Raw genomic sequence first — 24,268 nt, forward strand, 5'->3', positions numbered from 1 at the left:
GAGAATATGAAATGGCACCCAAACAGTCGTTAATGTGCCGATGTATATAAAATAGCAACCCTACACTCCCACAGTGCTCTCATAAGATAGTTTAACTTATTTTTTTTTTCTTTCTGTTTTCTTTAAATTTGGAGTACCCAATTCATTTTTTCCAATTAAGGGGCAATTTAGCGTGGCCAATCCACCTAGCCTGCACATCTTTAGGTTGTGGGGGTGAAACCCACACAGACACGGGGAGAACGTGCAAACTCCACACGGATAGTGACCCAGGGCCGGGATTGAACCTGGGACCTCGGCGCCGTGAAGCAGCAGTGCTAACCACAATGCCACCATGCTGCCCCTAACTTATTCATTTGCTTCTGAAATTTAACTGAATTTTTTTTTATCAACTTAGAGTACCCAATTATTTTTTTCCGCAATTAAGGGGCAACTTAGCGTGGCCAATCCACCTAACCTGCACACCTTTGGGTTGTGGGGTTGAAACCCACGTAGGCATGCGGAGAATGTACAAACTCCACACGGACAGTAACCCAGGGCTGGGATTCAAACCCGGGTCATCAGCGCCGCAGTCCCAGTGCTAACCACTGCACCACATGCTGCCCTAAACTGAAATAGTTAATTAAAAAACTGACTCACCGTCAGCCATGCCACAGGAAGTCTTGTTAATAAATGATGTATGTATCCATAGACAGGCCAGCCAATCTCATTTTCGATACCATTTGTCATGATATGCAGACACACACATAATGATGTACAGACAAACACAGAACAGGACATGACCAATAAGCAGGCAGGTCACTCGGGGGTGGGATCTGACTTAAAAGACACGGGGCACTCACACTCCGCCTCTTTCCACTGATGAACATCTAGAGAGTCAGTCAAGGTGTTGTTACAATCTCACACCTCCACCACGTGGCTAAGAGCTAGTCTGGTTCAGTCAGACAGAGTAACCACACTTAAGTTAGCAGAGAGTCGAACTCACAGAGAACTGTGCTATTAGTTCAATAAACCTGATTGAACTATCTTCAAGGTCTGGAATATCTTTCTGATCTAAGCTGCATCCAGTTGCAGCCAGTGTTAGACCAGTGTACCTAACACGACATCATGCACTAATGAAAGCAAGATCCTGTACCAGACCCTTTACAAAGGCGTGTGAAGAACAAAGACAAATCACATGTTTTGGTGTTGCGAAAAATTGGAAGATTCTGGTGGGAGTGTTCACGGTCTTAGCCAGGATAGTGGAGGAGGAGGTTGACCTTTAGTGGCAATATTTGGGTTTCAGAGGAGCCGGAGCTCATGAAGAGGAGGAAGGCCGATGTTGTGGCCTTCGCCTCTCTGATTGCACGACAGCGAGTTTTGCTGGTGTGGCGGTCGGCATCGGGTGGCCTGTACGACTTCCTGCGATTAGAGAAGATAAAGTATGAGTTCAGGGGGTTTGAGGAAAGGTGGGGGATGTTTGTGACCGTGTTTGAGGGGCTGTTCGCCGCGGTGGGTGGCGGTGAAAAGTTGGAAAATCTGTACAGACTATATAGTTGATTGTTGGGATGTATGTTTCCCGGGGTGTTTATTCGCTGGAACCTGATTTGATACATGTTTGTAATAAAATACATTTTTTTAAAAAGAACAAAGACAAAGCCGACCCAGGGCACACAATACCAGACCTATAGGTCGCGATTCTCCCAAAAGAGAACAAAGTCCCCTAGCGAGCACGTTTAGCCGCGTGTTTCCCGACGCTCGCAGTGCCGAAAAACACATGGCTAGTCAACACGACTCGTGTAATATAAGGGGCCTGAACGGGGAACGCGCGGCCGTGGTCGCACATAGCCCCGTTTTATACAGTAGGGAGTTCCACTAGCCGGAATTCCCCATTTTTAAATGGAGTCCCGAACTCTGAGGTCCCCGAAATGACCCCCAAACTCCCACCCCCAACCCGCCGACCCCTCACGAATGTACGAGTGTTGGATCACACAAGGCGCGGCGAGCTGGGTAGATCCCGAGAGCAGGGTCTCCTGGCTTTCAACAATCACATTGCACCGTGGCATGCTGCTTTTCTGGTGCAGAGTGCCCATTGGTCGTGCCCTCAATGTCTGCAGTCATTAAAGCTGACCTTTCTACATATAAAGCCAGAGTTCTGGGGCGAGATTCTCCGACCCCCCGCCGGGTCGGAGAATCGCCGGGGGCAGGCATGAATCCCGCCCCCGCCAGTTGCCGAAGTCTCCGGCACCGGAGATTCGGCGGGGGTGGGAATCGCGCCACGCCGGTTGGCGGGCCCCCCCGCGCGATTCTCCGGCCCAGATGGGCCGTAGTCCCGCCGCTAAAATGCCTGTCCCGCCGGCGTAAATTAAACCACCTACCTTCCCGGCGGGACAAGGCGGCGCGGGCGGGCTCCGGGGTCCTGGGGGAGGCGCGGGGCAATCTGGCCCCGGGGCGTGCCCCCACAGTGGACTGGCCCGCGATCGGGGCCCACCATGGCGGAGGCGGAAGAGACTCCCTCCACTGCGCATGCGTGGGAAGCTGTCAGCGGCCGCTGACGCTCCCGCGCATGCGCCGCCCGGAGATGTCATTTCCGCGCCAGCTGGCGGGGCACCAAAGGCCTTTTCCGCCAGCTGGCGGGGCGAAAATTCGTCCGGCGCCGACCTAGCCCCTTAAGGCTGGGGCTCGGCCCCCAAAGATGCGGAGCATTCCGCACCTTTGGGGCGGCGCGATGCCCGTCTGATTTGCGCCGTTTTGGGCGCCAGCCGGCGGACATCGCGCCGTTTCCGGAGAATTTTGCCCCAGATCTTCAACCTTACAGGCAAGCAACCTTTGAATAAATTCACCTCGGGCTCGATTCTCTTGCTGCGCTGCACTCAAGCGAGAGCACAACGCAGCCAGGGAATCCCGGGAGAGGCCTCTAGCAGACCTCCCAACAGCCTCCGTGCCTTGTGACATTCACCAAAGTCCCGGAATGTCCAGAATGGGCGGGACCAAATGAGTAGATCGTAAACCTTCTTACGACCTACCTGCCCGGGATCCACCACTCTCCGCCCTGTCGATTCTCTGGACACCCCAGGGAGGCTGCAGCCAGGCGCTAATCAGTGCTGGTCCGTACAAACGTGGATCAGGTGGAACGGAACCCGAGGAGTCTCCTGGGCCATCGGAGACCCATAAGTGGTATGGATTAATGTAGGGTGGCTCCCTGGAACGTGGGCACCTTGGCACTGCCCAGCTGGCAGGAGCACTGTCTGGGTGGCAGTGCAAGGGTGCCCGAGTGCCAGGGTGGTACTGCCAAGGGCTGAGGGGGGCCATGCCCATGAAATGACCGTTTTGGGGGGGGGGGGGGGGTTTGAAGAGTGAGGAGTGCAAAGCAGGTCAGAATGGACCTCTGGGAGGTTGGAGGGGTGATGGGTGGGGGTCCTGGAAGGGTGGGGGGGGGTGCTATAAGTGGGCTTGGGGGGGCTGAAGAGGGGGAACCCCCAGGGACTCCATAGCAGGGTGTCCTCGCTTGGGGGGGGGGGGGGGGGTAGTGTCCATGTGTGTGGGGGATGACATTGCCCATGGATGGGGAGCATGGTGGACCCACAAGTTCACTTAGAGATCGGGGCACCCTTTCAAAATGGTGGGCGAATCTGAGTTCAGCTCCCCAGTGGTAAAAAAAATTCTGAGCGTGGACTAAACCAGTGAGAAACTCTCTAAAAAACCCACCACAAATTAACTCAGAAATTGTTTGGGAGAATTACGGTCCTAGTGTTTACTGAACATCAATTAGACTAAAGGAATTATTTTTCCAAAAATATACTTTATTCATAAATTTGTCAAAGTACGTTATGTAACATTTCAAATTTGACAAAGTGCAATGTAGAATAGGTTACTTCAATACAGTACATGAGGTGCCTCACTATGCTGCCATTACAGGTTACATTTCCATTTCATGTCAAACATTCTCTATGCATACAGTCTGAGAGATTTTACACAGTTCTCAGTCCCTCACTATGTTATGGTGGGAGGGCCTTAGATAGTGGCCTTTTACCACTGAGCCTTTGTGGTAGCTGTCCCAAACATGGGTTCATCCCTCAGCACCTATTCCCGGATCTTGGAATGTGCCAATCTGCAACATTCTATCATCGACAGCTCTTTGCAGTTGAAGATTAGGAAGTTTCGGGCAGATCAAAGAGCTTCTTTCACCAAGTTGATGGTCTTCCAGCAGCCGTTGCTCTTTATCTTGGTGTACACACTGGGAACAGCCGTGGAACGATTCGTCCTGCGTTCTGGAGCTGCTCAGGATGAACCTCAGGAAAAACCACTGCAGCTCTTTCCAAACCTGCTAATGCAACGGCACATTTCAGAAGGAGGTAGGCGACAGTCCCTTCCCCACCACAGCTGGTTTGAAGGCAATGTGTGGAGGCACTGAGACTAGGTATGCAGGAAGGATCTAACCGGGAGGATCCATCTCTCTACCAGCCAAGCTATAACTTTATAGACCTAAAAGAATACATATATACAATCTAACAGAGAAATATTTTATTGCGGTTGATATTCATCATATGGGCAGCAATCTGGCAGAGCGTAACTTTCATTGAATGCGCCCACTTTCCATTCCTTTTGGAATGATAGTCAAGTGGACTCTTATGAAGAGCAGATGACCCAATTTGCCAGGTTCCTGAGCATACATTGAAGATTGTCATGTAGCCTACTGGTTTGTACATTATATTATTCCAGACCTGGGTAAAATAATGCATTCTGTGACTTAGCAAGAGCAACACTCTGGAACAGTCCCTAATGTTTAACACATGCCACGGAAGTAAGTTGAAGCTGCTTTGAATTTCTCCTTGTGTTCACAAACCATTTTTTCAATTCACTGCAACAGTACTTTAGAAATGAAAGTTGAGGAGATTTGGATTCAGATGCAATTTGACCAGCTCTGCCTTGCTTGGGATGCTGGTTGGGCAAGGTATTGGGCAAGATTGAAGTGGCCTTTTTTCACATTTTATCTCTAGTCTTCTAATTAATTAAAGTGCTGCAACCAGTGACAGTTACTTTGGATAGTTGCTCCGGGGAAGCAACGGTGTGAGTTGGGAGATTTTGCACCTCACCACACTTGCCTTGGGATAATCTGCGGCAAATGGTGTGATCTTTGTTCTGGACTGGGGGCGGGGGGGGTCTGAGAACGAGTTGGGTGTGCTGCCCCCAGACACAGATCAAAGACAGCCACAGAGGCTGAATTTTGAGTTGGGCTGCTTAAAAGTGGTTTAGGGGCTTTTAGTCTGTGAGGCGTCAGGCCATCTTGAAATATTGTGTATACAGATGACAGGGGCAACTACAACTGCTGCCTGTCTGTCCTACCAAACACTTCCAGGACAGAGCCCTGTTCTTGGTTATACGCTGACAGTCGCATTTACTCCCTTTGACTGTGAGCAGCTTCTAGTTGTACAGTTGAAGGCTATTGCTAATAAAGAATTGGTATTGTTAGTTGTGAGAGCACTTCACAGCTGCAGGTTGTGTTTGCTGCTTGCTCCTGCTGGTGGCTGGAGAAGCCTGGAGGCTGCTTTTTCTCCGATATCTGGGTCCTGGAATGCCAGGGTCAGGTGGACGTATGAGTCCAGAAGACAATCCGGTTTGAAGCAAGAAGAAGACGCTGCGGGACCTGGTGCGTGACACTGATCCAAATGGGTCACATGCTAACGGCATTGAAGAAATGCTTTCACAGATTGCTGATACTTTTTTGGGCTGGTGTGGTGAGTGCTGCATGTAACTGGCACATTACCATGGGTTAAATACGCTGGAAGTCAAGGATGTTCAACTGCACCTTGAGCGGCAGTAGAATATGTGGATCATTGAATCATAGAATTTACAGTGCAGAAGGAGGGCATTCAGCCCATCGAGTCTGCACTGGCCCTTGGAAAGAGCACCCAATTCAAGCCCCACACCTCCACCCTATCCCCTTTATCCCCTTAACCCAACCTAACCCTTTTGGACACTGAGGGCAATTTAGAATGGCCAATCCACCTAACCTGCACATCTTTGGACTGCCAGGATTTGGTTCCGGTGAGACTGGGCCGTGTGGGAGGGCTTGCACAGTTGCAGCTCCTGGACAGAGAATGCCATTCATACATGGAACAAGTTACACATTGATGGACAGATCATTTATGCAACAAAGTTCTGGACATGATAACACATAACACATCCACAGGCTTATCCTCCCTTTCTGTTGGGGAACCTGGGAAGGGCGATACTGTTTTTTTTTGTCAAAATGAGCTGATATAGCATTGTATTGGCAACAATATGGAACAGTGATATTTCCTTGTTGTTTAATGGTTAGTGTGATATGTGGAATGTTCCCTGGGGACCCAGAGGGGTGATTTGTGATGTTGTAGGTGTAACATAAGTGGCTTCCTTGTGGTGCACTTGACAAAGGAAGGTTCAGACATGGAGATAACTTCAACACGTTTATTAAACTATTTAAACTTCTATTACTCGGGTTCAACACTACTGCTAATCCTACTATAGCTACCCAGACTGACTAACCAGTTGCTGCAATCCACGTGGTGGGTGTAATATTGAATCAACCCTGTGTCTCTATTCACTGAGTGTCTCCACTGGAAAGAGACAGATCATGTGTGTGGTGTCCTTTATATATGGGTTGGTGTAATGCCCCCCTGTGGTCGTGTCACCTCCTTGTGTATCATGAATGTCTATTGGTCGTGTCCTATCTACTTGATCTTTTGGTTGAGTGTGTGTGTGTGATGTCTCTTGTGCTCCCTCTAGTGTCTAGCTAGCCTACATGTATTTACATTGATGCACATCACCACAAGGGGGATGCCAGTGACGGGCCAACGTGTACAAGCATCGTTGTTCTTATTTTTTTAAAGATAATTTATTGAAGGTATATCCAGAAAATACAAAAACAGGAACAGTCAAAAAAAAAAACAATCGATACTACAGTAACAGTGCATCAAACAACACTATAGCGACATAACACAGCAGGAACCCCCACATATACAAATGCATCAGCAACAACCCCAAGGAATTTTTTTAACCAAAGTAGAATAACCCTCTACCACTTAATAACCAATAGTTGCTATACCCCGCCACCCTCTCCCACGTTCCCCCCATCTCTCCGCTGACGTTCTAATACTTCTTGAAAAAGTCGATGAACAGCTTTCCACCTCATGCAGAACCCCTTATCCATTCTTCTAATGGTGAACCTAACCCTCTCCAAATGAAGAAACTCAGCAAGGTCTCACACCCAAGACCTGATACCTGGTGGATCCGAGGAACACCTGTTTAGCAAATTCTCCTCCAGGTCAGCAGGGAGGCGAAAGCCACATCGGCCTCTTTCCCCACGAAGACACCCGCATCTTCGGACACTCCAAAAATAGCTACCCATGGAGAAGGCGTGACCACCACCCCACCACCTGAGACAAGAAATCCGTGACTCCCTCCCAGAACCTCACCAATTTTGGACAGGACCAGAACATGTGGGCATGATTTGCAGGGGACCTGGCACATTGTGCACACTGATCGACCACTTCTAGGAAGAATCAGCTCAGCCTTGCCGACGTCATATGTGTACAACTTTAAGCTGAATAAGACTACGTCTGGCACATGATAAGGATGCATTAATCCTTCACAATGCTTCTCCACAAATCCATAATCGCACCATGCCTCCCAATTCTTCCTCCCATTTTCATTGCATTGTCACCAATGAAGCGTCCTCCCTCCTTGCATACACGTCAGAGATCTTGCCATCCCCAATATCATCCTCCGAAACCCGAGGGCAGCAACCTGTAAACCCGAGGGCAGCAACCTTGTGACCGAACCTACCTCTTTACTCAAAAAGGCCCTGATTTGGAGGTATCTAAACCCATTACCGTTGGGCAATTGATAAACCTCCGTCAACTCAGTCAGGTCCGCAGATCTCCCACTCAGAAACAGGTCCTCGAAGCATTTGATTCCCAAACAGTCCTATTCCTTAATCCTGGCATCCAACCTTGTTCAGAGAAATCTATGATTACCACAGATCAGGGCCTTTCTACACATGCCCTCCAAGCCAAAATGTAGTTGCCACTGATTCCACACCTTAAGAGTGGAAACTACCACTGGATTCGGCGAATAGCTCTTCAGTGAGAATGGCAGAGGAGCTGAAGCCAGTGCCCTTTAGGCCTCGCTACACAAGGCCTCCTCCACACCGATCCTTGGTCTAATACCCATTTCCGGACCATGACAATATTTTTGTTTAAATAAATTTAGACAATTCATTTTTTCCAATTAAGGGGGCAATTTAGTGTGGCCAATCCACCTACCCTGCACATCTTTAAGTTGTGGGGGCGAAACCCACGTAAACACGGGGAGAATGTGCAAACTCCACACGGACAGTGACCCAGAGCCGGGATCGAATCTGGGGCCTCAGCGCCATGAGGCAGCAGGGCTAACCCACTGAGCCACCGTGCTGCCCCTCGGACCATGACAATATTGACAGGCCAGTAGCAACTCTGAAAGTTAGGGAGAACCAAGGCACTTCCCTGTCTACCCATCTCTGGATAAGCTCTCTTAATACGAGGAATCGTCCCCGCCAACACACAACGCAGAATAAGCCTATTGACTTTTTAAAAAAAAGATTTGGGCAACAAGATTGGAAGATTCTGAAATACAAAAAGGAACCTCAGCAGGATCACCATTTTTATTGTCTGGATTCCCCTGGACAGAGACAGCGGCAACCTGTCCCATCTTTTAAACTCCTCTTTCATCCCCTCCACTTAATGTGGCGAGTCCCGTGCCACATGATGCCCAGATAGCAAAAGCTCTTTCTTGCCAAGTGGAACGGAAGCCTACTCAGACCTCAGACACCCCTCCTGCTCTCCGGAGCCAATCAGGAACATCCTGCTCTTTATTGTATTGAGCTTGTACCTGGAGAAGGAGCCAAACTCACTCGGAATCCCCAGAATCTTGTCAAATGATTCCGTGGGATTAGAAATGTACAACAAGAGGTCATCCGCCTACAAAGAGAGCTGGTGCTCCATTCCCCCCCCACCCCCCCAAATACCCCTCTATTCCCCAGATGCTCAAAGAGCCCTCGCCAATGGCTCAATCGCAAGGGCGAAGAACAGAGGAGAGAGTGGGCATCCCTGTCTCGTCCCACAGTGCAAGGTGAAGTACTCACATTGTTACCCCATTAGTGGAGATGCTTGCTTTCGGGGCTTTGTACAGCAGTGTAACCCAGTCCATGAATCCCTGCCTAAACCCAAACTGTTCCAAAATGTCAAACAAGTACACCCATTCCTCTCGTCAAATGCCTTCTCGGCATCCATTGACACCACAATCTCCATCTCACTTCCTCCTGCGAGCATCATGGTTACGTCCAATCGCCTCGTATGTTGGTTGCTAATAATCTGCCTTTTACGAACCTGGTTTGGTCCTCGCCAACCACGTCCGGCACTCACCCCTCAATACGTGTAGCCAAGATCTTAGCCAGGATTTTTGCTTCCACATTCAGGAGTGAAATCGGATGGTAAGATACATATTGTTCCGGATCTTTGTCCTTTTTTTGGATGAGGGAAATGGAGGCCTGTGACAACGTTGGGGAGGGGGGAAGCACACCCTTCTCCAGAGCTTCATTGTATATCCGCACCATAAATGGATTCAGCAATGCACCAAAGTGTTTGTAAAATTTGGCTTGGAATCCATCCAGACCTGGACCTTCCAGACCCGGACCAAACGGATTGAATTCCAAAGCCTCGGGTCCCTTGGAAATCTGCACATTAGAGTAAGGCTGACTGCCTCGCTCTAATATGCAGATTTGCTAAAAAAGTGATCCTGTCCATTGTGGGAGGGATTCCCCTTGCAACGTCTCGTGCGATTGCGTTGTGAGCTGGTTAGATCCCGGGAGCGAGGTCTCCCAGCTTTCACCAGCCACGCTGCACGGTGCAGAGTTATTGATCCGGCGCAGCGTGGCCGGAAGATCGCGCCCATTGTCTCTTCTGCAGTTGACTGCAGTGTGTTAAGTTTCCAAAACCCAGCAGAGGAGATTTGGAAAGGCTTACTGTCTGGAGAAAAGCTGCTCCGTAATCAGGTAAATCAAAGGTGAAGGGGGCAATCCTTCACAGTACTCCATGCTTGGGAAGTTGAAATACAAAAGGCAGTATTAGAAGAAATTTATGCACAGAGACATGCAAATGAGAATCAAGTGACTGTGGGATTGGAGGATCGAATGAAAGGAACTCACTTGTCAGATCAGCCCAGTGGCTGTTTCTTGGATGTTTCTGTTCTGTGGGGTTATAACAATGGCCTGGAGCTGGCTCGCCTTCGAGATATGTTTTCTCCTTTTTCAGGAAGGGGTCCATGACATTCATGCAGCATTATTGGAGAACCCAACTCCTTGTTCAGAACAAATGTCTTGATGATGAATTCTGCTTTGTTTTTGGGTCAAACAGGTACTGGCTGTGGTACACAACTAAGACATATATCGGTGGTATTGCTAAAAAAGTGTACGAACGCTTGCGGAGGTGGCAAGTCAATTTTTTGGCGCTGCAGAGAAAGAAGGACCCAGAGCAAATTTTCCTGCAGTGTGTTCCCAAACACAAGGTACGCCTTCCTTACAGAAAGAAGAATGATCTGCATTTAAATAGCACCTTCTTGACCTCAGTGCATTTAAAAGTGCTTTACAGCCAATGAAGTACTTATGAAGTATAGTCACAGTTGCAATTAAAGTCAAGGTTGCAATTAAAGTCACAGTGAGTTTAATCTATATGTAGATTATGCGAATCAGATCAGAAAAGGTAGCCTGGAAAATTAGATCATAGAGTATATTCAGGACATTTTCTTAGGGCAGCATGTTCTAGCACCAACCAGAGACTAGTCCAGACCTGGAAATGTGCAATCAGACAGGATTAATTAATAACCTCCCAGTACTGGAACCGGTTACCTGGCAGCAATCATAATATGATAGAATTTGATTTCAGTTTGAAAGTGAGAAGTGTGGGTCTAAGACTAGTGTTTTGAACCTAAATAAAAGTAATTAAATGGGTATGAAGGCAGAGTTGACAAAAGTGAACTGGGAAACTAGGGACTAGATTTTCTGGCCCTGTCCGCTGGCAGGATCTTCTGGCCCTGCCAAGGGCAATCCCCTGCAGCGGGATAGCTGGTGGTAGGACGGACGAGCCACGCAAAATGCCATAGGCATCGCAGGACCAGTAGATCCCACCGGCAGCCAATGGCAAATCGCCTCTGCCGCTTCGGGGGTGGGGTTAGAAAATACTAGCCTAGGTAGAAAAGTAGAGATGCAGTGGAAGACTCTTAGAGGGATATTGAATAACTCTCAGCAAAGATTCATCCCAGTGAGAAAGAATGATTCTAGGGGAAGGAGTCTGGGGCGGGATTCTCTGCAATCGGCGCGATGTCCGCCGACAGGCGCCAAAAACAGCACGAATCAGTCCGGCATCGTGCCGCCCCAAAGGTGCGGAATCCTCCGCATCTTGAGGGGCCGAGCCCTAACCTTGAGGGGCTAGGCCCGCGCCGGACTGATTTCCGCCCCGCCAGCTGGCGGGAAAGGCCTTTGGTGCCCCGCCAGCTGGCGCGAAACTGACTTTGCCGGGCGGCGCATGCGCGGGAACGTCAGCGGCCGCTCACGGCATCCCCGCGCATGCGCAGTGGAGAGGGTCTCTTCCGCTTCCGCCATTTGGAGACCATGGCAAAGGCGGAAGGAAAAGAGTTCCCCCACGGCACAGGCCCACCCGCGGATCGGTGGGCCCCGATCGCAGGCCAGGCCACCGTGGGGGCATCCCCAGGGGCCAGATCGCCCCACGCCCCCCCCAGGACCCCGGAGCCCGCCCGCACCGCCTTGTCCCGCCGGTAAGAGAGGTGGTTTGATTCTCGCCGGCGGGACAGGCATTCCAGCAGCGGGACTTGGGCCCATCGCGGGCCGGAGAACCGCCAGCGGCGCCCGCCAACCGGCGCGGCGCGATTCCCACCCCCGCTGAATATCCGGTGCCGGAGAATTTGGCAACCGGCGGGGGCGGGATTCACGCCAGCCCCCGCCGATTATCCGACCCGGCGGGGGGTCGGAGAATCCCGCTCCTGGTGTCGGTCCTCTGGAGGGTGCAGCTGGGGATTTAATAAAGGAAAACACAGAAATGTAGAGAGCATTCAACAACCCTTTTTTGTGACTGTAGTCACTTTGGAAGACTTTGAAAACTTCTCATAGATACTTGACAATCAAGAAATGAATTGGAGGGAGGGACTTAAAATAATCATCATCACCGGGGAAAAGGTACTGGGAAAATTATTCGATCTAAAGGCTGACGAGTTCTTCGGTCCTGATGGCCTGCATCCTAAGATTATAAAAGAAATGGCTGCAGAGATAGTAGAGGCATTGATTATCTTCCAAAAGTACTTTGATTTTATAAAAGCCCCAGCAGATTGGAAAATAGCAAATGTAACCCCTTTATTCAAGAAAGGAGAGAGACAGAAAGCAGGAAACGAAAAGCCAGTGACAAAACATTCATCATAGGGAAATTGCTGGAATCCGTTATTAAGGAGGTTATGACAGGATACTTTGAAAATCACAATGTAATCAGGTAGAAGCAACATGATTTTGTAAAAGGGAAATCATGTTTAACTAATTTCTGGAGCGGCGCAGGCTGGGAGGGCCGAAGGGCCTGTTCCTGTGCTGTAATTTTCTTTGTTCTTTGTTCTAATTTTAGTTATTTGAGGAAGTACAAAACAAGCTGGATAATGGGGAACCTAAAGATACGGTGTACTTGAATTTCCAAAAGGTGTTTGATCAGGTGTTCCATCAAAAATTACTGCAAGTAAGAGCTCATGGTGTAGGGGCAAACATATTAGTACAAATAAAAGATTGATAAGCTAACAGGAAGCAGAGAGTAGGGATAAATCGGTCTTTTTCGGGTCTGCAAGCTGTAACTAGTGCAGTGCCACAGGGATCAGTGTTGAGGTCTCAACTATTTAAAATCTATATCTTAAATTTTTAAAACATTTTTCCAATTAAGGGGCAATTTATCATGGCCAACCCACCTATGCTGCACATTTTTGGGTTGTGGGGGTGAGACCTATGCAGGTACAGGGAGAATGTGCAAACTCCACTCGAACAGTGACCTGGGGCCTGGATCGAACCTGGGGTCTGGATCGAACCCAGGTCCTCGGCGGCGTGAGAAAGCAGTGCTAACCACTGCGCCACCGTGCTGCCCAAAATCTATATCAATGTCTTAGATGAAGGGACCAAATATATGATAGCTAAATTTGCTGATAACACTAGATAAATAGGACAGTAAGTTGTCAAGAGGAGGTCTTCAAAGGAATATAGACAGGTTGAGTGAGTGGGCAAAAATCTGACAGATGGAATATAACATTGGAAAATATGAACGTGTCCACTTTGGCAGGAAAAATAGAAAGGCAGTATGATCGTAGAATACCTACAGTGCAGAAGCAGGCCATTTGGCCCCACGGTTCTGCAATAACCCTCTGAAAGAGCACCCCACCTAGGCCCAATCCCCCACCCTATCCCCGTAACCCCACCTAACCTGCACATCTTTGGACACTAAGGGACAATTTAGCATGGTCAGTCCACCTAACCTGCACATCTTTGGACTGTGGGAGGAAACCAGATCATCATAGAGCTTCACAGTCAACGTGGTACTTTTGAAGTGTAGTCGTTTTGCCGTGTACTGTATGAAACATGGCAGCCTATTTGAGCTCAGCAGCTCCTATAACAGCAATGTAATAATATGTGGATAATCTATTTTGTGGTGTCCATTGAGGGAGAAAAATTGGATGGGACATTGAGGATGACTCACTTGCTTTCCTTCAGAATAGTGCCATGGGATCTTCTTCATCCACTTGAGAGGGCAGGTGAGGCTTCAGTTTAATTTCTGATCCAGAAATGGCACCTCCGACAATGCAGCTCATCCTCAGTATTGAACTGGGATGTCAACCAAGATTTTTGTGTTCACATTACTGGAGTGGGGCTTGAGCCCAGAACCTTGTTACTCAGAGGCAAGTATGCTTCCAACTGAGCCACAACTGGCAGGTAAAAGATAGCACCTCTGGTAGCACAGCCTCTCCACCATATTGCATCAGGATGTAAGCTTTAGATGTTGTGCTCATGTCTCCCGATTGGAACTTTAGCTCAGTCAGTTGGGCCATGGCTGACACCTTTTGACCACACACTTCATGAGAAGGACAGCTTTCAAGACAATTTTTTAAGTTTATTTGTTCACGGATGTTGATGTCACAGGTTAGGCCAACATTTAATGATTGTCTATATTTCACAATGCTTGTGAGATTCAATTTGCCTGTTTTTGTTAATGTGACCTTAGGTTGAATCTGTTTGCAAGAAGTTGGAGCCCAGGTATTGTGGTCCTGAGCCATCTGAAATTGTCGAAATGTTTGAAGGGGAACAGTTTTTTGCTGGATTCGAAAAAGGGATTGAAATAGATTCAGGTAATGTCATGTGATGGAATAGTGTTCAATCCAATGATGTGTGAGTTTTGAGGTTCCCAATGTCAGTAAGATTTTGCATTGGGAACTGCAGCTCTTTTCTAATAATATTCATTTTGAAACACATCTGTATTAGAGTTATATACTGTGTAAAGAACCACACTGATGTTAAATGCGAGGGTATCCCAAAATCCAGAAGGGTACCTTAGAACACTGGTTCATGGCGGTGCATGTATTCTTTTTGGTATAATGTGAGGAACGATGTACACCCAGTGAGGAACAGTCCAGTCGTTGTGTGACCAATTAATAAAGAATATTTATTTACCGAAAAGAAAGACAAAAATACAGATGACAAGAAGGGCTATAATACAGCATGAGACTTCAGTATACTGACGACTATACACACATAATTTTACATGAAATTATCTCTTGGTCCCCAACTACCTACCAACTGAACTCTGAGACATACCTTTTCCCAAACAAGATCCAGTATTAAGTAACTCTTTTAGCTAAGTCCATACAATAATTACCACACACAGGTTAAGGTGGCCACTTCTGGGAAATAGCCTTCAAGTTCAGTGAAGGTGAAAAATAGCTACTTCCTTTAGGAGGCTATATCTGTAACTGCTGAAGTTTGATGCTAGCTGTCTCTCCCCCTTTTTCCCCTTCGTGTTCGACTTATACTTTTTATTTCCCTTTTATATTATTCACCCTGTGGAGTTAGCTTTTGGCAGGTACGTGTCAATTTTCTTACGCCTCCACTTTGAAGTTACCACCTCTAATGCCACATTGTTTTCACTAGTCGGATATGTAAAATACTTGTTTTCCACTGACAGGCGAATTTGCATCTCATAATTTCTTCAGACGCCTGCCATTAATCAACTCCCTGTTTTGCTTTGGTTTTTTTTTGAAAATCTTTTTATTGGCTTTTCTCATATTTATAAACAGTTGTAACTTATATACATTACATTTTTCTTGCCCGCGCTAATTTGCTTTATTTGTCCTTCGTTTGACTAACTGTACGTACATTTTGCTGCCCTCTGGATCGGTCTATGATATCACCCCTTCCTCCACCCCCCTCCATTGGTTTCAGCGCCCTTCCTCTTCTCTTGTGGTTTCCTCACTCTCTCTCTCTCTCTCTCTCTCTCTCCCCCCCCCCCCCCCCCCCTCCCCTGGGTTGCGCAGTCCTTTGGTTCTTCTCTTTTTTTTGCCCTGGCTTACTCCTCGTTGCTGGCCTCGAACAGGTTTTGGAACAGGCCGACGAACTGCCCCCAAGTATCCAGGAAGCCTTCCTCCGACCCTCGGATGGCGTACTTAATCTTCTCCAGGTGGAGAAATTCCGAGAGGTCAGCGAGCCAGTCTGCAGCTTTGGGTGATGCTGCCGATCGGCAGCCAAGCAGGATTCTCCGGCGTGCGATTAGGGAAGCAAAAGCAAGGGCGTTGGCCCCCTTCCCCATGTGTAGCTCTGGCTGCTCCGATACCCCGAAGATCGCCACTATTGGGCATAGAACATAGAACATAGAAAATACAGCACAGAACAGGCCCTTCGGCCCACGATGTTGTGCCGAACCTTTGTCCTAGATTAATCATAGATTATCATTGAATTTACAGTGCAGAAGGAGGCCATTTGGCCCTTTGAGTCTGCACCAGCTCTTGGAAAGAGCACCCTACCCAAACTCAACACCTCCACCCAACACCAAGGGCAATTTGGACATTAAGGGCAATTTATCATTGGCCAATTCACCTAACCCGCACATCTTTGGACTGTGGGCATGGCTTCACCCTCACCCCCACAACCTTGGACATTGCCTCTGAGAAGGCTGTTTAGAACCCAGCAAGCTTGGAGCAAGCCCAAAATATGTGGGTGTGGTTGGCCGGGCCCCTCTGGCACAGTTCACATTTGTCCTCCACCTCCGAGAAGAACCTGCTCATTCGGGTTCTAGTCAGGTGCGCTCTGTGCACCACTTTGAGCTGCATTAGGCTTAGCCTTGCGCAGGGGAAGGTGGAGCTCACCCTACTCAGTGCTTCGCTCCAGAGTCCCCATCCTACCTCTATCCCTAGTTCGTTCTCCCATTTTTGTCTGGTCCCGTCCAGTGGTATTCGGGCTCTGTCCAGTAGCTGTCCGTATATTTTCCCACATAGCCCCCACTTCTCGCTGCTTGTGCCTATCAGGTCCTCTAGCAGTGTGTTTTCTGGGGCCCCGGGGTACCCCACTGTCTCTTTGTCGAGGAAGTGCTTTATTTGGAGGTGTCTCAATTCCTGGCCTCCTGCTAGTTTCCACTTCCTCGGCAGTTCGTCCAGTGTCGCCAGTCTGCGCCCTCTGTAGAAGTCCCCGACCGTCATTGAGCTCCCGTCCCGCCTCCATCTTTTGAAGGTGGTGTCTAGCATGGCTGGGGGAATCTGTGATTGCTGCAGATGGGGGCCATAAGGGACATTTTGGTTATCCAGAAGTGCTGTCTCAACTGAGTCCACGTTCTCAGCGTGGCCGCTACCGCTGGGCTCGTTGTGTATCTTGCTGAGGAGGATGGGAGTGCTGCTGTGGCCAGGACCCGGAGGGTTGTTCCTTTATAGGATGCCTCCTCCATTTGTACCCAATCTGTGTCGGGTTCTTGTACCCATCCCCTCACTTTTCCTGCTGTTGCTGCCCAGTGGTAGTATTGTAGATTCGGTAGAGCCAGGCCCCCCTCTGACTTTCCCTCTTTGCAGTGTCGGCTTGGGAATTCTCCGGTTCTTGCCCCCCCCCACACAAACGCCATGATTAGCCTGTCTATGTTTTGGAAAAAGGCCTTGGGGATGAAGATCGGGATGGATCTAAACAGGAAGTGGAACCTTGGAACCTACGTTCATCTTGATCGTCTGCACTCTTCCCGCCAGGGAGAGTGGGAGTGAGCCCCACCGTTGAAGGTCTTTTCTTACTTCCTCCACCAGGCTGGTCAGATTCCACTTGTGGATCTGTGTCCAGTCTCTGGCTATTTGGATCCCCAGGGAACGGAATCTGTTCTGGGCCGTTTTGAACGGGAGCCCCTTCAGCTCTGTCCCTCCCCCTTTTGGGTTCACTGGGAATGCCTCGCTTTTGCCCAGGTTAAGTTTGTAGCCCGAGAAGGTTACAAACTCTTTCAGTATTTGCAGTATTGCCTTCAGTCCCTCCTGCGGCTTTGAGACATGGAGGAGCACGTCATCTGCATAGAGTGAAACTGTGCTCTCTGTCTCCTCTCCGGATTCCCTTCCAGCTTTTTGCGCCCGCAGGGCTATCGCCAGGGGTTCGATCGCTAGCGCGAACAAGAGTGGGGACAGGGGGCAGCCCTGTTGTTCCTCTCTGTAGCTGGAAGTATTCAGAGCTGGTGGTGTTAGTTCGGACACTCGCTTTGGGAGCGTTGTACAGGAGCCTCACCCAGGCGGTGAATCCCGCTCCTAGCCCAAACCGTTCCAGTACCTCGAGGAGGTAGCTCCATTCGACTCTGTCAAAGGCCTTTTCTGCGTCCAGGGAGACAATCACCTCTGGTGTTCTCTACCCGGGGGGGGGGGTCATTATCACATTCAGCAGCCGCCTAATGTTCGCTGTGAGCTGCCTACCCTTGACAAAGCCCGTTTGGTCCTCTGCGACCACCTCCGGTACGCAGCCCTCCAGCCTTTTGGCCAGGACCTTTGAGAGAATTTTCGCATCCACGTTCAGCAGTATGATCCACATTCTGCCAGGTCTTTATCTTTTTTGAGGAGCAGTCAAATTGTGGCCTGCGCTAGCGTGGGGGGCAGGGTGCCCCATGCCAGTGAGTCCACGAACATGTCGGGTACTGGTGCCATCCCCGCCTGCATGGAGCTGATGCTCTCCATGATTTCTCCCAGGTCTATTGGTGCTTCCAGCTCCCCCTGTCTGTCTTCCCTCACCCCTGGCAGTTCCAGTCTGTCTAGGAACTGTTTCATTCCCGCACCCCTGTCGGGGGGGCTCGGAGATGTACAGTCTCCGGTAGAAGGTCTCAAATGTTACTTTGTTTTTAATCTTACTTTTCGCCAATTCCTAACGACTGTGAAATGAAATTGTATAGTTCAGCAGGAGCTGTATTTCACCGATCCACTAGCTGACTTTCATGTGCTTTCAAAGCAGACGGACAGCTGGAGGTATTTATTGTATTGCAAAGGAAGAGCAGTGGATTTTCTATCACATTACATCACAGGCTGATTGCACAGCTGCTAATTCAAGGTCACATGTTGAGAAATGAGATAGGCAGTTTAAAATATTTATTCCAGATCTTTCTTGCCAAATTTGATGCATGTATTCTGAAACAGTAGCAAAGATGTTGAATACGGATCATTTTGAGGTGGAGATTTGCATTTTAATCAGTGCTTTCAGTCCACAACGGTTCAAGAAGAAATTGAATATTATTTTAAAAGTTGTATTTGCAGCTCTGTTAAAGCAGATAAATATTTGTGTTTCAAGGCTATATTTCATTGTTGTTCAGTTTTGATTAAAAATTAGAATAATAAAATTTGAGTGCTTCAGCTGACCATCAGGCATGGTCAAGATTGAATTACAAATCATAACTCTATCCGGCATCTTATACCTTTTTAATAATGCATAGGTTTCTATGGTTTTTAAAAAAATATTTTTTATTTTCCTCCTTTTCACATTTTCTCCCAAATTTACACCCAACAATAAACAATCAGGAACGAATGTAATGCCAATGCCAATCCCCAAATCAATAACAACAATCCCATCCTCCCACCAAACCCCAGACATTAACCCACATGTTAACATAAACAAATGACAAAAAGGATTCAGGAATCGCCCATAGTCACCATTAACACATACAGTCCCTCTCCCCCCAACCCTCCCAGCCCCCCACACCCCCTAATGTTCGATGTGATCCAATTCTCGAAAGTGCACATTGAATAACGCCCATGAATTGTAGAATCCTTCCATCCTTCCCCTCAGTTTAAATTTGACCTTTTCAAGCATCAGGAATTCCAGCAGGTTCCCCCGCCATGCCAGGGCACAGGTGGAGAGGTTGATCTCCATCCTAACAGGATCCGCCTTCGGGCGATTAACGAGGCGAAGGCTACAACATCTGCCTCTGCGCCCGTTTCCAACCCCGGTTGATCCGACACCCCGAATATGGCCTCCTGATGGACTGGGTCCAGTTTCACGTGCACCACTTTAGAGATTACCCCAAAAACCTCCTTCCAGTAATTCTCCAGCTTTGGACAGGACCAAAACATATGAATGTGGTTTGTGGGCCCTCCCCCGCAACGTTCACACACATCTTCTACCCCCTCAAAGAGCCGGCTCATCCTCGCCCTTGTGAAGTGTCCTCTATACACCACCTTCAGCTGTATCAGCCCCAACCTCACACACGAGGTGGAGGCGTTCACCTTCTGGAGCACCTCACACCAGAACCCCTCCTCCATACCCTCTCCCAACTCTTCCTCCCACTTTGCATTGATCCCTTCTTGCGGTGCCTTCTGCTCCTCCAAAATAGCCCCGTAAACTGCCGATACTACCCACTTCTCCAATCCCACTGTCGTCCAGTGCAATGTGGAAGCCGGCTCTACTGGGAAGCTCTGTATCTCCTTTCTGGCAAAGTCTCGAACCTGCATGTATCTAAATATTTCCCCCTGCTCCAGCCCATACTTCGCTCCCAGTTCCTTCAATCCCGCAAACCGACCCCCAAGAAACAAATCTTTTAGTGTCCTAATTCCTTTCTCCTCCCATCTCTGAAAATGTTCATCCCACTGCCCTGGCTCAAATCTGTGGTTCCCCCGAATCGGCATTTCCCTTGACTCTGCCCCCAACCCGAAGTCTTGGCAAAACTGCCTCCAGATTCTCAACGAAGCTATTACTACCGACTCCCTGAGTATCTCCCGGGGCCGTCGGGAGCGGCGCTGCCGCTGGCGCCTTCAATCCCGAACCCCTACGCAAACTCTCCTCCATTCTGACCCATTGGGAGTCAATCCCTCTGATCCAGCACCGTACCTTCTCCACATTCGCCGCCCAGTAATAATACATCAGGTTCGGAAGACCCAAACCCCCTGCCTGCCTTCCTCTCTGCAGTAGCACCTTTTTGATTCTGGCCACCTTCCCTCCCCTCCCTCCCTGTGGGGGCCAGAATCGGTCGCGACGGCGTCACAATGGCGCAAACACTTGGACTATATATTGGGGGATCGCCCCCCACAGTGCCCCCATGGCGTAGGCCCGCCGCAGATCGGTCGGCCCCAAACGCGGGCCAGGCCACCGTGGGGGCACCCCCCGGGGCCAGATCGCCCCGCTCCCCCCAAGGACCCCGGAGGCCACCCACGGAGCTGGGTCCCGCCGGTAGGGACCAACTTGATTTATGCCGGCGGGGCCTTCGTTAAACGGGCGGGACTTAGGCCCATTGCGGCCCGGAGAATTCGGGCGGCCCCGGGGCCCATTGAGTCGTGCCGGTCCCCACCATTCTCCTAGGCGGGCGGCGGGATTCACGCCGGGGTGATTTTTTGGGGGTCGGAGGACGGCGGGGGCGGGATTCACGCCAACACCCGGCGATTCTCCCACCCGGTGGGGGGGGCGGAGAATCCCGCCCGTGTTTTTAAAAAATAAATGGAGTTTAACTTACTGACAAGCAGTAAGTTACTGCTCATGTTCGCACACTCAGTGAAAAGTAACTGAGTGCTCTGATGCATAACCTATTGGATATCTGGCACATAAACTGTGAGGGAGAAGCAAGGATGGTTTGCTCAGAAAATAAGCTTCAGATTTGGGATTCCGACTTCAGTGATTGACGCATGACTTAAAAATAAATCATGGTCACTTTTTTCTTTCCCACATTGTGACATGAGATGGTGTGGAGTACTGAGTTACTTTGGATCATGAAATATGAATAATTCAGTGACCTCCATATTGTAACATGATATTTCCAAGAGAATTCTTGATGTTTTGTGTTGTGCACAGAAAATAAAATGATGAAGATGCTAGGATTAGGAAATGTTTAATTAAACTTATAATCGATCATGGCTCGGACCAGTGCACAAGCTTAGGAAGAGACAGAGAAAATGTGTGCTGGAGTCATGATTAATTATTTGCTGATTAATATTTTAAATGTTGATTTGCACAACAGATCATAGAATTTACAGGGCAGAAGGAGGCCATTCGGCACATCAAGTCTGCACCGGCTCTTGGAAAGGGCATTTAAGTACTTGCTTTTTTGTTTCAGATCGGCCAGACTGTGTAGACGGGAGGATTGGGTTCACCTTTTACTCGCATCTAAAGAACAGTAAGGAAGTTTATGTCTCCACTGTAGCAGACAGGAAAACAAAAGCTGTGAAAGGACAGGTGAATGATGTTCGCTCTTTTTTTAAAAAGATTGGCGTGAATCCGCATCTCCAGAGTCAGAATCTTAACAACTTATTGATACATTATATTTGCTTCCAGAATCTGGGATAGCTTCTTCTGCATTTTGGGGCCTCTGTTGGTTGAGTTGCCAGTTCAGGGGATGTCTTTTTTTTGGAATGTGAAACACAATTCCCAAATTGGACTAAATGGTTGAAGACCTTGAATGGAAGCAGCATATCTCATGCTCTCTGTACTCCAGTCTTGAACAGCTTGTAAGGATTTTTCTTGGCATAAGGACCCGGATACAAGCTGTTGTCAGGTCTTTTACTGGATCTGAACTTGCCACCTAATTGAAGGCAACTGAAGGGTGGCTGATACAAAGTTTGTTTCTACTTTAGAGAACACAGAAGTTTGTTCCAGCATTTGCAATAGTTAAATGAGTCACATTGAGTAACGGAATTTACAGCTCCGTGGTAAAGTCTGGCTTGGGGCCAGTAACCTTTGTTTCAAGTAGATGAAATTTGAAATCCCAGGTACTTACAAAGAGAATAAAGCCACACGACTCCACTCAAACAGAAGAATTTTACCAATACAAGAGTGAACAAGGCAAGCAGTCAATACTACCAATCTTCTACTCCCACATCTAGAATGAACATGAGTTAAACATGAATTAGCTCGCAAACTGTGGTTCAATGTACTATAAATTGCACATTAAATGGCAAACACAACCAAGACGAATCATGCAGCACGGTAGCATAGTGATTAGCACAATTGCTTCACAGCTCCAAGGTCCCAGGTTCGAATCCCGGCTTGGGGGACTGTCTGTGCAGAGTCTGCATGTTCTCCCTGTGTGTGCGTGGGTTTCCTCCGGGTGCTCCGGTTTCCTCCCACAGTCCAAAGATTTGCAGGTTAGATGGATTGGCCATGCTAAATTGTCCTTAGTGTCCGAAATTGCCCTTAGTGTTGGGTGGGGTTGCTGGGTTATGGGGATAGGGTGGAGGTGTGGGCTTGGGTAGGGTGCTCGTTCCAAGAGCCGGTGCAGACTCGATGGGCCAAATGGCCTCCTTCTGCACTGTAAATTCTATGATCTATGATAAAAATGTTCTCAAGTAGCCCACCCTGGTATCAATGATCACTGTGAATCATTAAAAAATCCTTCAACTGTCTTCTGCATTAAAGATTTCAGCTCCTCTCCTTTGACGATTTAGCCTTCGACAGCAGCTCCAACTCAGTCTGGGGTCTCTCTTGCTTCACTTGCCTACATTTAGTTGTAGGGCAACAATAATGCTCTAATGACGGAGGCAGTGAACAGCTTAGTGGCTCCCAACTGCCCAATCTCCTCTCCCGAGATCGGTTGCTGTGGCTACAAGAGCAGGTCAGAGGCTGGGAATTCTGTGGTGAGAATTCATTTCTTCACTCGCCAAACACTGTCCACCATCTGCAAGGTCCAGGTCTGGAATGTGATGGAATACTCTCCGCTTACCTGGGCGAGTTCAGCTCCACCAGCACTCAAGAAGCTTGACATCATCCAGGACAAAGCAGCCCGCTTGATGAGCAACCTATCCACCACCTTCAATATTCACTCCCTCCATCACCTACAGCAGCAGTTGTGTACCATCTACAAGATGCATTGCAGCATCTCACCAAGACTCCTTTGATAGCATCTTCCAAACCCACGATTTCTACCACCTATCCATTAGGTCCTAACATTTTGTCCTGTCTTAGCTAAACAAATTTCTCTAATTCTTTTTATTAATTATGATATTTCTCATCTTTATGTTACCGGGGTATTTGAAAGCAAATAAGAAAATAACTTGTATTTATATATTGCCTTTGATAACCTGGGAATGTTCCAAAGTTAATAGGGTAGGTTTTGAAGTGTCGTAATGTCAGAAATTAGACAACAGAAAGGTCGCAAAAGCAGGAATGAGATATACAACCATTGATCTGCATTTAGTGGTGTTGGTTGAGGGATAAACATTGACACCGGGGGAGAACTTACGTGCTATTTATATTAGTGCTATGGAATTTTCGACAGACACCGAAGAGGACAGATAGGGCCATGGTTTATAAAAGGTACATGTAAAATGGAATTGCTTTCTTTAAAATCCCAGGATTATGCTGATCATTTTCTCTACTGATTGTTATCTGATGAGAGAGTATGCATTTTCCTGAAGACACACGTGATCTCACATCAGTCCTTTATTAAGGATGCAGAGGCATAAGATCAGCAATTTCCCCCCCCCCCCCTCCATTTCCCCCAAAGGTTGGTTGTTAAAGCAGCTCCAAATCAGACCAATTCACTTCATATCTCTGATTTGTCAGTTCAATTAAATTTACATGGATTGCTTAAATTTTAGTTCATCTATTGTTTGTAAGGCAGGAGCTCTTCCATTCGTCTCCTGCTGTATGTTTATCCTTGTTTTTGAGAGAATGAATATCTTTTGTGTTCAGTGCAGTGTTGCGGATTATCCATGGGTTCACTAATGTCCCCTGTTTTTCTCTTCAGAATGAGACAGTTACTGTTCTGTGTGT

General features: G+C 48.3%; 1 protein-coding gene across 8 annotated transcripts in view; it reads left to right on the forward strand.

Moving 5' to 3' along the window:
* The window catches only part of pidd1 (p53-induced death domain protein 1), a 173,229-nt gene that overhangs the window by 130,241 nt on the left and 18,720 nt on the right, over positions 1–24,268 (forward strand). For all 8 annotated transcript variants that reach the window (XR_011949587.1, XR_011949588.1, XM_072518909.1 and 5 more), the window contains 3 exons: positions 10,410–10,560; positions 14,310–14,433; positions 21,615–21,733. Coding sequence is in view for 6 of the 8 variants with exons in the window: in XM_072518909.1 (XP_072375010.1) it covers positions 10,410–10,560; positions 14,310–14,433; positions 21,615–21,733 (394 nt within the window). In the remaining 2 variants the exon portion in view is untranslated. The remainder of the gene's footprint in view (positions 1–10,409; positions 10,561–14,309; positions 14,434–21,614; positions 21,734–24,268) is intronic.

Source organism: Scyliorhinus torazame, chromosome 10 (assembly GCF_047496885.1).
Source record: "Scyliorhinus torazame isolate Kashiwa2021f chromosome 10, sScyTor2.1, whole genome shotgun sequence".
Classification (NCBI taxonomy): Eukaryota; Metazoa; Chordata; class Chondrichthyes; order Carcharhiniformes; family Scyliorhinidae; genus Scyliorhinus; species Scyliorhinus torazame.